Source organism: Aspergillus melleus, assembly GCF_016097325.1.
Source record: "Aspergillus melleus strain CBS 546.65 chromosome Unknown contig4, whole genome shotgun sequence".
NCBI classification, from domain to species: Eukaryota; Fungi; Ascomycota; class Eurotiomycetes; order Eurotiales; family Aspergillaceae; genus Aspergillus; species Aspergillus melleus.
Genome location: NW_025763373.1, coordinates 3,284,033 through 3,298,985, shown reverse-complemented (window position 1 = coordinate 3,298,985; position 14,953 = coordinate 3,284,033). Strand labels below are relative to the sequence as shown.

The 14,953-nt window shown below is 52.9% G+C and overlaps 6 protein-coding genes across 6 annotated transcripts; 3 read left to right on the top strand and 3 right to left on the bottom strand.

Annotated features, from left to right (window-relative positions):
• Positions 1-123: 123 nt before the first annotated feature.
• On the bottom strand, positions 124-2,819 carry LDX57_007936 (putative triacylglycerol lipase (LipA); the record flags this gene model as incomplete). The annotated part of the gene is made up of 10 exons (XM_046089653.1): positions 124-266; positions 435-570; positions 660-946; positions 1,048-1,301; positions 1,393-1,483; positions 1,542-1,609; positions 1,697-1,815; positions 1,898-2,012; positions 2,159-2,393; positions 2,558-2,819. 10 exons carry the CDS (start codon positions 2,817-2,819, stop codon positions 124-126), a joined length of 1,710 nt encoding a protein of 569 aa, XP_045945625.1.
• A 782-nt stretch (positions 2,820-3,601) lies between these two features.
• Positions 3,602-5,533, bottom strand: LDX57_007935 (putative LysM domain protein; the record flags this gene model as incomplete). The annotated part of the gene is made up of 1 exon (XM_046089652.1): positions 3,602-5,533. The coding sequence occupies one exon, from the start codon at positions 5,531-5,533 to the stop codon at positions 3,602-3,604; it is 1,932 nt and encodes a 643-aa protein (XP_045945624.1).
• A 1,373-nt stretch (positions 5,534-6,906) lies between these two features.
• Positions 6,907-7,955, top strand: LDX57_007934 (uncharacterized protein; the record flags this gene model as incomplete). Its single annotated transcript, XM_046089651.1, has 4 exons — positions 6,907-7,127; positions 7,199-7,362; positions 7,425-7,708; positions 7,773-7,955. The coding sequence occupies 4 exons, from the start codon at positions 6,907-6,909 to the stop codon at positions 7,953-7,955; spliced, it is 852 nt and encodes a 283-aa protein (XP_045945623.1).
• A 42-nt stretch (positions 7,956-7,997) lies between these two features.
• Positions 7,998-9,783, bottom strand: MSP1 (protein-degrading AAA family ATPase MSP1). Its single transcript, XM_046089650.1, has 2 exons — positions 9,569-9,783; positions 7,998-9,515 (listed from the first exon to the last, which is right to left on the bottom strand). The coding sequence occupies exons 1-2, from the start codon at positions 9,632-9,634 to the stop codon at positions 8,325-8,327; spliced, it is 1,257 nt and encodes a 418-aa protein (XP_045945622.1). The 5' UTR covers positions 9,635-9,783; the 3' UTR covers positions 7,998-8,324.
• Positions 9,784-10,049: 266 nt separating this feature from the next.
• LDX57_007932 (putative chromosome segregation protein (Pcs1)) lies at positions 10,050-11,785 on the top strand (the record flags this gene model as incomplete). Its single annotated transcript, XM_046089649.1, has 3 exons — positions 10,050-10,992; positions 11,045-11,482; positions 11,559-11,785. 3 exons carry the CDS (start codon positions 10,050-10,052, stop codon positions 11,783-11,785), a joined length of 1,608 nt encoding a protein of 535 aa, XP_045945621.1.
• Positions 11,786-12,573: 788 nt separating this feature from the next.
• Positions 12,574-14,622, top strand: LDX57_007931 (uncharacterized protein; the record flags this gene model as incomplete). The annotated part of the gene is made up of 6 exons (XM_046089648.1): positions 12,574-12,749; positions 12,803-13,052; positions 13,100-13,348; positions 13,406-13,509; positions 13,567-13,910; positions 13,964-14,622. 6 exons carry the CDS (start codon positions 12,574-12,576, stop codon positions 14,620-14,622), a joined length of 1,782 nt encoding a protein of 593 aa, XP_045945620.1.
• Between the last annotated feature and the right edge of the window lie 331 nt (positions 14,623-14,953).

Genomic DNA, 14,953 nt, shown 5'->3' with positions numbered 1-14,953 from the left:
TCCTATCACGACAGCCTGCATATCACATGCATTGCAGTTCATCCTGTCGGTCCATGACTGCATGATCCTAGTCATTTAGTCCCCTTCTGTAGCCTCTCTCCAACCTCCAACCTCCGTCGGAAATCACCGCGCAATCCCATTAATATAAGCCATCCCCTCCTCCCGATCCGTGTCCGCCTCAACATAACTCTCCTGACGGGGCAATCGAAACACGAAATTCGACGGCTTGTGCGGCGCATACCGCGGCCATGACGCGATCTGAGGCACTGCATGCATAGGTAACTCCACCCGTTAGCTCATACATATCCTACCTACCTAGGACTAGAGTGTCCTTTAGTGTAACAGGCTAACAGCCAGGAAGCAGGAACTCCACCGTCATGCGGGGAAAAGCCAGACAGAGGGGGAAATAGACAGGGTCTCACAGGAGAACATACCGCCGTGGCCATTGGGGTGCAAGTCCGTCGCGAACGACGTCCACATGCGCGCTGCTAGGTTGCCTAGTTCTAGTCGATTCGGGTCGTCGCCTAGGGGCGTCATGGTTTGGTCGGGGTTGGCGAAGACGAATGGAATCTTGTACCGATGTCAGTTACTGATATTTGGTATATACCTACGGACAGATTGATGAATAGTCCCTGCAGGTAAGGTACTAGGTAGCTCACCTCGGCAAAATGTCCCACGCCAATCGTACTCGATGAGTTCAGCGCCGCCACGTCCCATCGATAACTATATACTTCCTGGCCAGCCTGGGCCATCGTCGCGGCCAATAGTCGTCGCGGCGCCGCCATGGTGATATCCCCCGCCATCGACTCGTACCGCTTATACATGGCTCCGAGTGACGGCCAGGTCTTGTTGCCCCATCCATAGGGACAACCGACAGCCGGGTCGTCAGGGTAGAAAGCCAGGAGTTTGGTAGCTTGGGTCCGGTCGAGGACCCATCGCTTCGAAGCTTTTGAATCAATCAGTTCTCCTGTATCCCTTCGAAACTGAACCCACTACCTAGCTCAGACAATTCGGGTTAAGGGGGGAAATAAGGGAAATAGAACATACAAATCAACTGCTCCACACACTCCTCATCCGTATCGGTGCCCGTCGTACCGAAACTCGTTCCTTCGTCGGTGTTCGTGCCCAGCAGGATCGGTACCCTCGCGAATCGACCCTCCGTGAGACTGATCTGGGGGTATTCGCGGACGAACGTGCCGTCTATGGCACCGAACCATTCGAGCCCTTCAGAGGCGTTGTCGTAGAGGGTTTGATAGGGCAGGTCTCGGAGGCATTGTAGCGTGTTGGATGAGTTGGCGCAGCTTGTTTCTGTTAGTACAGTTTCACGGTTTTTTTTCGCTTACTTGTATCGACAAAGGGTATAAGAGGGTAAAGAGAGAGGTGTGCGCATACCCCGTCTTGTTGACGATTCGGTCATACATTGGCTGATACCAGTCGGTGCCGTTCCAGGGCGGGCCTACTGCGTTTCCGGATTCCATGATGGCTGGATTCTGGCGTTAGTTCAAGACATGAGGAGAGACGAATGTGTAAACCGATCTTACCAGCTCTGAAGAGACCTTCATGATCTCCTCCGTTGGCGACTAGATGCGCTCCAACACTATACGCTCCTCTATACTGACGTTAGCACGAACATGAGCATTAAGTATTTTCCCTTCTACACCCTTCATTAAGAGAGGGGGATAAAGAAAAGACATACGCTGACTCCCCCCAAATAGTAACCCTCTCCGGATCACCACCAAAGGCGCGAATATTCTCCTGGACCCATTTCATAGCGACGCGCTGGTCACGCAGCCCGAGGTTATTGTTTCCTGATTCCTATACCATTTTCTCGTCAGCTTCCCTTCGTCTTGGTAGATCAGAGCTCGATTGGGTATGAAAAGAAGAGGGGACAACATACTCGAACCTCCTCGGAATCTAGGAACCCAAACGCAGCTAATCGATAGTTGATCGATACCCCGAGCACGGGGGATCCGCTCTCCGCGCCTTGTCGGATGATATAGCTCATATTGTACCTGTTCGGTTATTACAGAGTCAGCCAAGCAGCATAGGGTATACAGTACACATGATATTTGCTCCACAGAGTCCGACATCAAGCAGATATGTAAGGCAGACAGGCAGGCAAATCCTCGATAAAAAAAAAGGAACATATTTACTATACCTCGGATCCCCCGTAGCCCCCTGCTGCCAACCACCGCCATAAATCCACAACAGGACAGGCAGCAGCTCATCCTGAGCAGACGATGGATTCCCTTCCCCCCGCCACGGTCGAATAACATTCAGATTCAAACAATCCTCACTCTGCCGGATCATACCAGCGTTAATCAATTTCGTCTGATCGGATCCGTAGCCGGGACATTCGAAGCCGTAGGTTGTTGCGTTGTAGGCTTTTTCTTCTGTCGGTATCAATGATTGTTAGCTTTCTTCTACTCTATTCTCCCCTTCTTTTCTCTTCTTCTTGATAGTGTTGGATACATGTGTATAGAATTTTGATAAAACACGCAGCACATACATGCAGAAATACACAGAACGAGATTATCCCAGGGAGAAAAAAACATACTATACTCCCTCTTCACCTCCGAAGGCGTAAACCGCACCGGCTTGTCAGCGTACTTGATCCCCAGGAAGACATCCTGTTTGAATTCCGGGATTGAGCGGCCTTGGAAGACCACGGGGTGGGTATTCGAGTTAGTTGGGGATAATGTGACTTTGGGCAAAGAGGGATGGATTGCAGATGACGCTGAAGGGGAAGAAGAAGAAGAAGGCAGCGCAGATGCAATTAGGGGTAGGGAGAGGGCGAGAATGGAAGATGCGAGAAGCATGTTAAATGAAGGGGGATGAGGAGTTACTGGGGTATGAATGACGGGGACATTGGGTCAATGGATCCAAGGGGCTGAGGATGGCTAAAAGTTAGGAGTCTTATGTATTTATCTGACTCTGGAGGAATAAAATATATGGGGAACATGCATACTTTGTGGGGGAGCTGAATATCCCAGGAACTAAACCTGATCTATATGATCCGTCATGAACTCGTTATAGGTGGAAATAAATCTCCACGACGCCATCACGGACTAGAGGCTAGGCATCTGTGGAGAAGAAGGTGGAATTTCTCCGTGACAAAGATCGGTCCCTCGGTATAAACAATGACATTAAATCTATCGGATACTTTCCGCTATACTTGGCCCTCTAAAAACATCCCTCGTCCTGCCCGTCGGTATATCTAGTTACCCCGCCGGAGTAACACACGCTGAGTACATAAATACAAAGAAATAGAGACAAAAAGACAGGGGGAAAATGCAGTGGTCCCAAACAACCGCGATTATAGAGTAGATCAACCGCCAATTACTGGTATCAGCCTCCTACCACCGGCTTGTGTTCTGTCGCGCCACGCTATGCTGCAAGCGTACAAAGTATCGTATATCGAACAAGGCTTTGGAAAGTATCACATCAAGCGGACGTCAGTGCCATGCTGCTGTCCGAATTGATGACCAGGGAAAATTTTGGAATCAGGGGATATGATGAACAGCAAAGGGAAAAAGGAGATAGGAAAAGAGAGAAAGACAGGGGTATGGAAGTGTGTTCGCATTATGGGTATGCAATTCCGTCAATCATCTTTATGACGGTCTCCAAAAGAACGAGTCCTGCTCGTTCCTTTGGCAGGGCTAGGAAACCGCTCCCTCACAGATGCTCCGGTGTGGAGACTGGACCCGGATCGATTGAATTCGGGTCTTAATCGCGTCTCGCCTAGTAATCCCGAGTTACTCCTGGATTCTAATCCGTCATTGAGCTCGATCAAGTCGCCGGTTCCCCGGCGGTTGATTCCAGGGCCTAGTCCACTGCTGGCAGGGGACGAGGCGTCTTGCTGCAGCTCATTGAAGCTCGCTTTCGCCCGAGTCGTCATCTTCCTGACCCAGCCTTCGACGGCCCCGCCGATGTTGTCAAGACTGGTCGTCGGCGTGTTCGAGTTGGCCGTCGACGCGTTCTCCGACGTGCTTTCGAAATTTGGCGGTGCCGGAGTCGGAGCGAGATTGGGAAGATGCTGAGCGAACCATTTGCTGAGACCATCCTGAGCCGGGCCCGGGGCCATGACGTCGCGGTCCAGGGTCCCGACACCGGGTGCCGAGAGCTGCATGTTGCTGCGCTGGCGTTGATGGCGGTGTTTAGGCTTGTAGTTAGAGGAGCCCCTTGATGCCGACGAATCCGCGTGCGGCCGGGTGAAGATAGCTGGTGACCAGGCGGCTTCAACGGGGGACGACGAGGAAGACGGAGTGGCAGTCCTGTCCCGTACCGACCCCGACACTGACGGGGATCCGGAATCTGTATAGGACACCGATTTTCGCCGCGTGCGCGGGAAAAACCCCAAAGCGCGGCGAGGCACCCGACCAATCTCCACGGGCGCTGGGAATCCGTCAATCTGTACCCAGGACTCGTGTTTCCAGAGGCGATCGCCCTCCGCCTCCTCTGGCGCATCCTGCGTCTTGTTATCTTCGAAAGGGCGAGGCGAGTCCGGACCAGACACCGGGGCGATCGAGCTACCGTTCGGATCCTCTAAGGACTTTCGTCGAGCCTCCTCGTCATCTAGCAGGTTGTTAACTCGTCCCGGAGGGCTGACAGGCCGACCCTTGACCGAGCAGGAGTCAACCGGGAGCAGAACGGTCTTGCGGCCCTGAATACTGTCCATGGGCCAGAACCCGTTCGCTTTTCTAAAGATTGCAGGCTGGCAGCCGTATCGTATGGTCACTCCCGTGATCGAATCCGTCGCCAGTACATGATGAATGTAAGCCAAAGCCTCCTCGTCCTGCTCCGGGTCAATGGCGGAGTGGTCCGTTTGGTCGCTGGAGTCTCGTCGTTTGTGCCGGGTGCTGGGGTTCCCTGGCTCGGCCGTATCTGCCAGCAGCAACGCCTCCCGTTTCTTCGCCTGCACCAAGGCCTGTCGTTCTTCCTTGGTGCCAACACCGATTTCTGGCCCCGACGGCGCGGACGGACCCCAAGCGGCGGGAACCGCCGTGCGCGACGCCGTCCTCATATACGGATCCGGCCGCGACGGCTTCCGGGCATGTGCTCGAGCGGAACCATTCGTGGCCGGCCGAGCGATATCACTCCCCAGCACCGAGGAGGCCAAGCTCTGCAGCGACGACCACGAAGAGTCCAAAAAATCCACCGCCGCCCGGGACGAGTCGGCGAAATTGACCTGACCCTTCCCCGACGGGTAAAAGCCCCCAAGCGAACTATTCAGACCGTTGCGGCCGGGAGATTGCGTGGCACGAGACGGATGGCTTTTGGGAATCGGGGAGACGCCTCGAGATGGGAAGGGGGAAGGCGTGGTGCCGCGGGACCGGATCGTAGACGGGTCGCGGGACGACATGGCCGACAGACCGGTGGACTGCAGCTGTCGCCCATTCTCATCGTCGTCGTCATCGGCAAAGGGCACGAAGCGGCGTGTACGTGATCGGACGGTGGAAGTCGATCGGCGACTGGTATTTGTACTGGTCGTCCCAGGGCTTAAGGTGTCGGTAAACCCGCTCTGGAGACTCATCCCTGGCGACAAGAAAGTAGAAGGCGGAGGCGGAGGAGGAGAAGGTATTGCTGCTCGGGGAGGAATGGAGGGTAGGGGGGGGGGAGAGAGTACTGGACTCCTCCGAAAGGGGGAGGAGATTCAACTCAGGGTGTGCGATCGCCTAGGCAAATTGCCATCGGAGGGTCCCTACAACAGACCATGCGGCATTCAGGCTCCAGATCGCATCCGTGTCCTTTCAACGGGGCAAGTGGGTGAATGGCAGCGAGAATGCGAACGGTGAGGGGCAAAGGGGGTAACAATCCCGAGGGGTCGAGGAGAGATTGGATCGGGTGGCGTAGGATTGATTAGGGGGTGGACGAGGTCAAAGAGCAGGATGTATGGAGGAAGTTGGAAGAACGAAGGACTGTGGTTGGGGAGGGATGGTTTTAGCCTCAGTTGATGACGACCCCCGGGGCTCTGACAGCCCGCGGGGGGGGGGAAAGCGCCCGTTTCACCTCCCAGCGCTGATTCGGTGGTTTTACGGGGGTGAATTGACTTGACCACGCCGGGAATTCTCCCTTTCCAACATCCAATGGGTTTTTACTTCTTTTCTATCGGTGTTCATAGCTGCAGAATACAGAGTATATACTTGTTTCGGTACGCACTACTTGCCCGGTACTTGGTGATGGGTGAAGGTTCCTTCCCGCCCTGCGTACCCTCGAGGTATCGCCCGCCACGTATCGATTCTCCTTCCCGTTCGGGAAGCCTGCGGGTGCCGCTTTAAGCGAAGGATGCGATTGGCATTAGTCACTAGTCAGTTCGTGATGATGATTAGTATTTCTTGTAGGGTCTCGTGTTGCCTGCCAGAGGAATTGCCGGTCTGGGTAAAAGAGCGACTCTGGAGAGATGTGGCAACAGAGCGCAGAGTGGCGGAGATATCAGAAGCTCTTTAGCTTCCCCCAGGCAAGGCGCAAGCTCATGACCTCTCCGATCTATTCGATCTAGACCCGAGGCTCGGCGGAGCATGCCGAAGCAACAAGCTCACTGCTTCCTAAACCGACTCGGCTCGTCTCGTCGAAGGGGAAGCAGTCCACGGATATACCCTACCGTGTGGGCGAGCCGTGGTCGACTGGAAGGGATGGCGCATCCACGGAAAGGCCGTCATCGCCTACTCCCGCAGGTACTCTTTCCTAACTAGGTAGTAGCCTCGCTCCTTCGTACGTCATTCGCCTTCATATTTATGCGACTCGTCCGCCCGGAATAAAATGGGAATGGAGTGAAAGAAGAGGAGAAAGAAAGAAAGAAAAAGAAAAACATGAAGGAGTCTGTCGATCCTTCTTTCACCTTTCAATCATCTCTTCCATCTCTGCCCTGTGCATCTCGCACTGGTTGGAGTCCTCGATATCAATATCATGGCCAATCTTTCCTACATGGTAAGTCCGGCGCATGAGCAGATCACGACACCGGCTTCAGCCTTTCAAACGGAAAATGAACTACTGTCTCAGATCGTGTCGGGGGTGATCCGAAGAGCTCGTCATAAGGAGCTGGTCTATACGGGCGTCGAACCTGCTTGGGGGTCCCATATCGTCAAGTCGTTGAATGTCCATGAGGACGAGGAAAGCGCTTGCTCTCGGTGAGTAATCGCCCTGGTTGGGTCGAACCCCCTCTGGTGCGCAATATCTGACTGGTCGCCGATACGATCAGGTTACACTATAACTCCGTCACCAAGGTCCTGTGGGTGCGACTCATGCCCACGGCCATCCACGCCTGCCATCAACTCTGGGTACAAAACGAGAATTACAACTGGATGGTGTCGGGCCAATTGACACTTGAAGAATTGAAGAAGCTGCGCACCAAGGTGGGAATGCGTAAGTGTTCTTTTCCCATCACGAGCATCTCATCGAAAGACTCGCCGCTCACTGCGATCTAGCCATTCGAACGTTCAAGCCCCCATACGACCAATCGTGTAAAGAACCGGACCTTTTCATTCGTCCCGGGGCTCAGCGGCTGCCCTCCGTCGTGGTGGAAACCGGATGGGACGAGGCCTATTCACGTCTGCGGAATGATGTCGATTTGTGGTTGCTCGGTGGGAAACCGTATGTCAAGGTCGTGATGTTGCTGAAATGGACCAAAACCGCCGACTCCAAGGTTGAAGGCTCCATCGAGGTATACAGCCGCGACCTGACCGGTACGCCGGCCAAACGGCAAAGCGAGGTACGTGTAGTTCCCTGAATCGTGAGTTGCTCATCTTCTGCCGCAAGGTTACTGACGGCAACAGGTTGTTTTCCCTGCCGAGACAGAAGAAGACGCGGCGGCAAGTCTTAACCTCACCCGTGGCGAATTGTTCGGGGAGGTCGACACCCCCGGAAAAGACCCCAACGATGTGTTCCAGTTGAGTATCAAATCCTTGCGTACGGTGGCCCGCAACGCCCTTCAGATTATGAGACTGAGTCCGGCTTGATTGCCTTGCGTTAATGAGGATTCGGAACAGGAGCATCAGGCGTTCATCGACTGTACATTTGATTTAGGCGTATCGGAAGGTAATATCATTCATTGAATAGTCCATCTAATGATAATACAGTGAGACAAAACAAGATCGGGTGCTCTATAGACAAAAACATTTCTCGTAGCCGTACTAGAACCCAGTCGTATACCTTGAAAGAGAAGAAGAAAAACTGGTGGGGAGATGTCGGTTATTATACTCAGTAAATGGAAAGGTGAGCGCAGAAGAGAGGAAGAGGAGGACGCGGGCGATTCTCAGGTGTCGGATAGAAGTGTAGAAGTGACAAGATAGGAGAGTGTCAGGTTATACATTGCACATGGGAATCAATCACTCCGGAGGCTCAATCATCTCTGCAGTCGGTCGCGCGTCCGCTTCGGAGGCGCCTTCTGATTCCGAAACCCATTCCTTCTCGGAGCTAGCTTTGCTCGATTGTGCCTGTAGTTGGCTGGGTGGTGGGATGACTCGAACGCCGCCAGCGCGAGTGAAAAAATCTTCAGTTCGAAGACCTCGGACCTCGCTGGGATTGACGGATGCCATTTGTTGACCGTCCGCCTTTTTCTGTCGAATGAGCTCCCGAACCGGAACCATGGCCGCATCACGACAAGCCTCCTTGATGTCACTGCCCGACATGCCAGCCATTGCTTTGACCAGGTAGTGGAGATCGAAATTCTCTCGGTCCACCTTGGTGTCCTTGAGGATCAGGCTCAAAATCCGGAGACGCTGCGGCGCCGGCGGTAGAACGACCGGGAATTTCTTGGGCATTCGCCGGAGAATGGCTTCGTCGATATCCTGGATCCGGTTGGTCGCACCCAGCACGACCACACGCTGAGGCTCGCCGGAGGAATTGGCAGAGGTCAGACCGTCCCAGTGAGTCATGAACTCTGCTTTGACCATGCCGCTCGCCTCGTGTTCCCCGCTGCGTCTGGTTCCCAGCACGGCGTCGATCTCGTCAATGAAAACGATGGAGGGCTGCAGCTTTCGGGCCAGCGAAAAGACCGCATTGACAAGCTTGTTTGAATCGCCATACCACTTTTCGGTCAAGGTCGAGATATGCAGGTTGATGAAGCATGCCCCGCTCTCGTGCGCAAGAGCCTTTGCCAGCATGGTCTTCCCGCATCCAGGCGGGCCGTACAGCAAAACACCAGAGGGGGCTGTGAGGAGCGACGAGGTGGAGTGGTATAGATGCGGCATGGTCAGGGGGTAGATCACGGACTCCTTGAGTTCCTCGATGATCTCGCTCAAGCCACCGATATCCTCGAAGGAGACGGGGATGTCGTCGGGAGCCACCACATCCATCGCAATGGCCTGCTCATACTGATTGAGAACCAAGTCGCCTCGCTTCGGTCGGCGGTCTTTCTTTCTTTCGCCGCGCGGCGCATCTTCCTCGGACTCTTCGCCTCCGTCTAGTTTGCGCAGAATGGCGGCGGACTTGCGTCGTTGTTCTTCTTTCTTCTGGCTTTCGGGGTCGAAATCAAGGCGGGAGAGGAGGTAGCGAATAAGGAAATAAGCCGAAGCCGACTGGAATCATAGCGTTAATCACCGATTACTGATTAGAGGGCAGGAGGACATACCGTGCCAGCGACCATCACCAACTCTTGCAGGAATTGCTGCCATCGCGGACCGCGCGCGGAAGCCATGACGGAGTCAGCGAACGAGGATGGAACGTATTTGGAGGTAAGTTCTGGTAATGATTAACACAGGGAGGCAAATAGCAATAAGATATTTGGAAAAAGACTCCGGTAAGAAAAAATCCCCGAGACCAGCAACAGGATAAGAGGAGATCGATAAAGAGATAGAGAAGAATGTAACCAGCCGGGGGTCGGCGAGAACAGGTGTGGCGCTTGACCCCGTCCGTGGCTTGCCTCGGTCACATGCTCACCGCCGGTGTTGTTTGGTGGAGTTGACGCGCCGGCCCGTCATGCTCTGCTGAGGTATTTACTCTTAGCTAGGGCGCACGCAATTGTTGCTGCACGGTTTATTCCACGCAGCACCGCCAGTTGTCTCATATTTTGTATCAATCAATCTATATATACCACCCTCAATCCGCTCGATATGCCCAAGCGAAAAGGTGCCACGAGATTTTCCGGCGTGGCCCCCGGGTCCGATGACGAGGGTGAGTTGCAGGTCAACGAAACCCAGGAGGAACGGCCTACGAAGAAAGCTAGAGGAAGACCTCGCTCGAAGTCCACGGAAGCCAAACCACCTGCAAAGACGAAGGCAGACTCGGCGACCCCCGCCCCGACCGCAGAACCAACGACGAAGAGAGCTACGCGCAGAGGTCGACCAAAGGGCTCTCGAACCTCGGTGCAGGCAGCGGAAGAGCAGGAGACGACAAATCATCAAGAACCAGACAATGCAGGAGAGGAGGATGGAGTTGCGCAAGCAGAAGACAATACCGCGACTGCCATTGGCCAGGTAGATGGCGCGCAGGATGCTCCCAAGCCCAAAAAAGGCGCGAAACCTGCAAAGTCTGCAGGTGCACGCGGTGGGAAGAAGGGAAGCACGGGGAATCAGCTCAGGACTGACGGGGAGTTCGAGTACACGCCCACCGTGACGCGACAGACAAAATCCCCAGGAAAAGCGAAGGAACAGGCAGAGCAACCAGAGCAGCCGAAGAGACAGCAGCGGAAAACCCGCATGCAGACCGAGGCCGATAACGAAGCGCCCGAGACTGAGAACGAGGGGCCCGACGTACCCGAGGTGGTGGAAGAGACGATGTTGCAGGAAGAGCCCGTGCTGCCGCGTGCGGCTTCGTCCTCGCCCACGAAGCGCAGGCAATCGACCCTGCTTAGCTCCCCGTCAAAACGCAGAAGTGGGACCGCCGGGGAGGAGGAGAAGAATGGCGGAGAGCCGGAACTACGACGCCGGATCGGTGAACTTACACGGAAATGCGATACTCTGGAGAGTCGATATCGCACCTTGAAGGAGATCGGAATTGTGGAAGCAAATACCAACATGGACAAGTTGCGGAAACAGTGTGAATCAATGAAGACCGGTGTGTATTCTCTTTCTTCATCTCATCTCGTGCTTGCTGACACAGTTTCCAGCATCGGACAATGTAGTTGCATCTTTAAAGGAAGAGCTAGGAGCACAGAAAGCGTTAGGCCAGCAAAGTCGAAACCTGCAGAAACAGCTGAAGGAACGCGACGCCGAAATTGCGCAGCTCAGAGCGCAAGCCGAAGAAGCCTCGTCCCAAGTGGCGTCGGCCCAAACAGAAGCCAAGGCTCTCAAGACTAAGCTTGCTGCTGCCCGGAATACCGCCGCAAGCCTGGAAAACGCCGCAATCAAGGTACCGGGTAGCGCGATCAAGGGCGGTGGTGCGAACCGGGCCAACGCCGCGGCCAATGCCGAAGCTGCGCAGGCGGCCCAGTTCGCGCAACTGAAGGAGGATCTGTATAGCGATCTCACGGGACTCATCATCCGCGACGTCAAGAGGAGAGAAACCGACAACCTGTACGATTGTATTCAGACTGGTATCAACGGAAGTAAGTGTTCTGGATCTCGAGCCAACTCCCACCCCGTCTTATCATGATAGTATATTGGTTACTAACCAGCATGCAGCTCTTCATTTCAAGTTGGCCGTCCCTCTGGATGAAGCCGCCGCCAGTTTTGAGACCGCCGAATTCCAATATATCCCGCTGTTGGACGAGAACCGGGACCGCGACCTGGTAGACATACTTCCGGAATACCTCACCGTGGACATTACGTTTGCTCGCCAGCAAGCATCGAAATTCTATACTCGAGTCATCGACGCGCTCACTAAACGACGAAACAGCTCCACTCGCTAACGGGTGGAGACTTGGATTTTATACATTTTGCACCTCGTCTTTTTCATCTTCTTCTGGATCTTCGATCTTCTCGCATGTTCATCAAATTGGATTTAGCTCGATCTGCCAATACTTCATTTGCTTTGCATTGGCAGGAGTCAGGGCGGTCAAACGGCGTTTCTCGCCTGCTTGCACATTTCCCTTGGATACGGAGGCGTCTGGTGCTGGAATAATAACTGGGAATTGATTATGATTATAATAGGAAGTAATTTGAGTCTCCTACCTACTAGAAAATATATGTATGTCACTATACAGACTTGATTTTCTAGAATTCATATGAATTTCCCTGTTTGGATGGGGCCGCTTTAATGAGGGCGCTCAGGGGGTTGCTCACTGAGTATTTCTCATCACCGGTCAAGGCTCAGTGAGCGCTCAGGTCCTACTCAGGGCGGGATCAGTGATCGGTCACGTGCGCAGTGAGCTACTCATCCCTCAATATTCTGTACCGTAAGCCTGACAACGATGCCAAATTGACCGTCTCTACAATACCCACCTCCGCCAAAATGCCCGTTGCATATGATGCATGTAGAATTGTGATGGGGTGTTGGAAGGCTCTAAAGTGGCGAAATCCGCTAAGCACAAGTCATCATTGATCACAATAGCTCTGGCAAAGGTATAAAAGAACGCCTCTATCCCGTTTGCAAGCTGATCAAGCAGCCAATATCTCATTCCTTTCCTCTTTTGACCTTGCCTCGTGCATATTCAGTACCTGCTCACTTACTCCTCATGTTTTGATTTCTTCACTGATTATGGGCAAAAGATCCTTTTGGTGCGATGAAGATGCCCGGAAGAGACGCCGTGAGCGTCGTCTTGCTTGTGGGTATATTTCAAGAGCCCACCAGGAAGAAGACGCTATCAGGGGTAAAAACAACCGCCTGGATAAGACTAAGCACCTACAGCGCCAATGTGTCACTATATACACGGAGTGAGTGACCTCTCAGCAAACTGGAAAGGGCGCGTGCTAACCACGTTCATCAGGTATCTTGTGGAAGAGAACTATGAACCATCTGGTTATGTCCTCAAAATTGGCGTCCCTGCTCCAGATATTGTTTGCATCAAAGATTTCATTCGTTGGTACATAGACTCTGCTAAGGATCAGGGCAGACTCAGTGCAAATAAAAAGCCCACGGTGAGAAGCACCTGTGCATTTGCCGAGAGATTCATTTGCGGGTTTGAAGAAGCTACGAAAAGTAAAATTCCGGATGAAGACCGGACCGAGATATATTCCGTATGTAGAATACCCTCCTGCGATGGATTTGACTGACTTTCAAACAGTGGATTAAAAAGACCTTGCCGGCGGATAAAGTCATCGAAAATATCAAAAAGCAGAAATTCAACTTTACCCGAGACGATTTTCGAAACATTGTCTCCTCCATATGGGCACGGGATAGTCCTGTTTTTCTTCATGGCCTTCTCAAAGTCTTCATCGTATTTGCACTGCAGGTATTCCTCTTCACTGGAGCAAGGATCGGTGCTCTTATACCGGATGCGGAACACAAGAAAGAGAGAGGACTCCGATACAAGGTAAGAGGGTTAGATTGTGATATTTTCGACTCGTGCAGGCTTTTGCTAATTTCACAGCATATCGACCTGGTCCTATTCCGCTCTGCAGATGCGCCCTACAAGGTAGGATGGCGGATCGATCAAAAGTGGTTAAAAAACCATCGTGACCCGAACTACACAGTGTACGGAATTTCAGTTCGGCTCTTCGAGATTACGTGCAGTTACTGATTGGTTGCCAGGTTTGGAATTGGGATTCGAGATCACAATCGACCGCAGTTTGCGACTGGTATCTTTCTTCTTACGATTGCTCTGCACGATGGAGCTCTGTTTGGTATTGAATCAATGCAAGACTTGGCTCAATACGACCTTCGTGACGGACAATACACGGAGATTCCGCTTCGCTGGAAAGATAGTGCCTTGGATCGACCTGTTTTCAGAAATGTCACTGCACAGGGCCCTCAAGAGGCGGTGCTTGATAAGCAGCGATTTTGTACCTTTCTCCGTCAGATCCTTATTATGGCCGGATATTCGAAACGTGCCACGATACACGATATTCGTCGGTCGCTTGGCAGGAAGATCGAATGTAAGTTGTACCTCCGGCTCGTTTTTAAAGAAAGTGTCACTGAATTTATATAGCAAGACATGGTTCTGCACCTGTCTCCCAGATCTACGGCCATAAAAATGAAGGAACGTATCCGACATACTATCAAGCCCATTGTTCGTCGATCGATACCGTCGGTGATGTTTTAGACGAGGAGGAAGAGACTTATCACATCGATTACTTTCAAGGATACGGGCAATTCCGGGAGGTTGGGCTGCCGCACGAACTACCTGCCGAAGTGGAGGAAGCCATCCTGCAGCGTCCGGAGCTGGTTGCCATACGGGCTCGGATTGAACAGTTAGGTGCGAAGGCGGACTCTGATGCTGTCAGTTTCGAAAAGAATGAATATAGGAAGGCCCTTATTAGCATTCGACTCTCGGAGCTTCATCATTACCAGGCTCAGTGGGTTCGGGAAAGACGCGATTGGCGGATCCTAAGCCGCGGCAAGAACCCTTACGAATCACTGGAGAGCAATGCATGTACTCGCGCTCTGACCCAGATCATGCCTGAAATGGGATGCATTGCGGAGTCTTTGTCTTCTGCTGAGCCACTCAGTCATGAAGAAAAGCTCCTGTTCGGGAATCAATTGCTTACACAGTGTCGCCGTGATTACGACGTGGTTTATCTCCCCGGAGAATCTCCAATCAATGGCCACTGCCCGGTCGATACGTGCCAGGAAAACATCCAGGCGTGAGTGCCATCCGAAACAATGTGTGGGATACTCTACTAACTGAATGCAGATTGCCAAAACCAAAGAGAAGTCGTCACATTCACGACTGTGCTCGCAAGGCTACCGCCCACCGCCTGGGAATAGCTGACTACCAGCTAAGATATTGTTACGAATGCATGTCGTGGTTCCAGGAAAATGATTGGCATCACCACAGTGGCCAACACCTCCGATCTTGGGATAACTTACACTGCGAGGTAATAATTTACCGCAATACGGTAATCCGCCCCGGATACTGCCCTTGTTGTCTGTGGGACCAGACCCTTGAACCTGAAGAAAGAGTGAAATACTGGTTGCA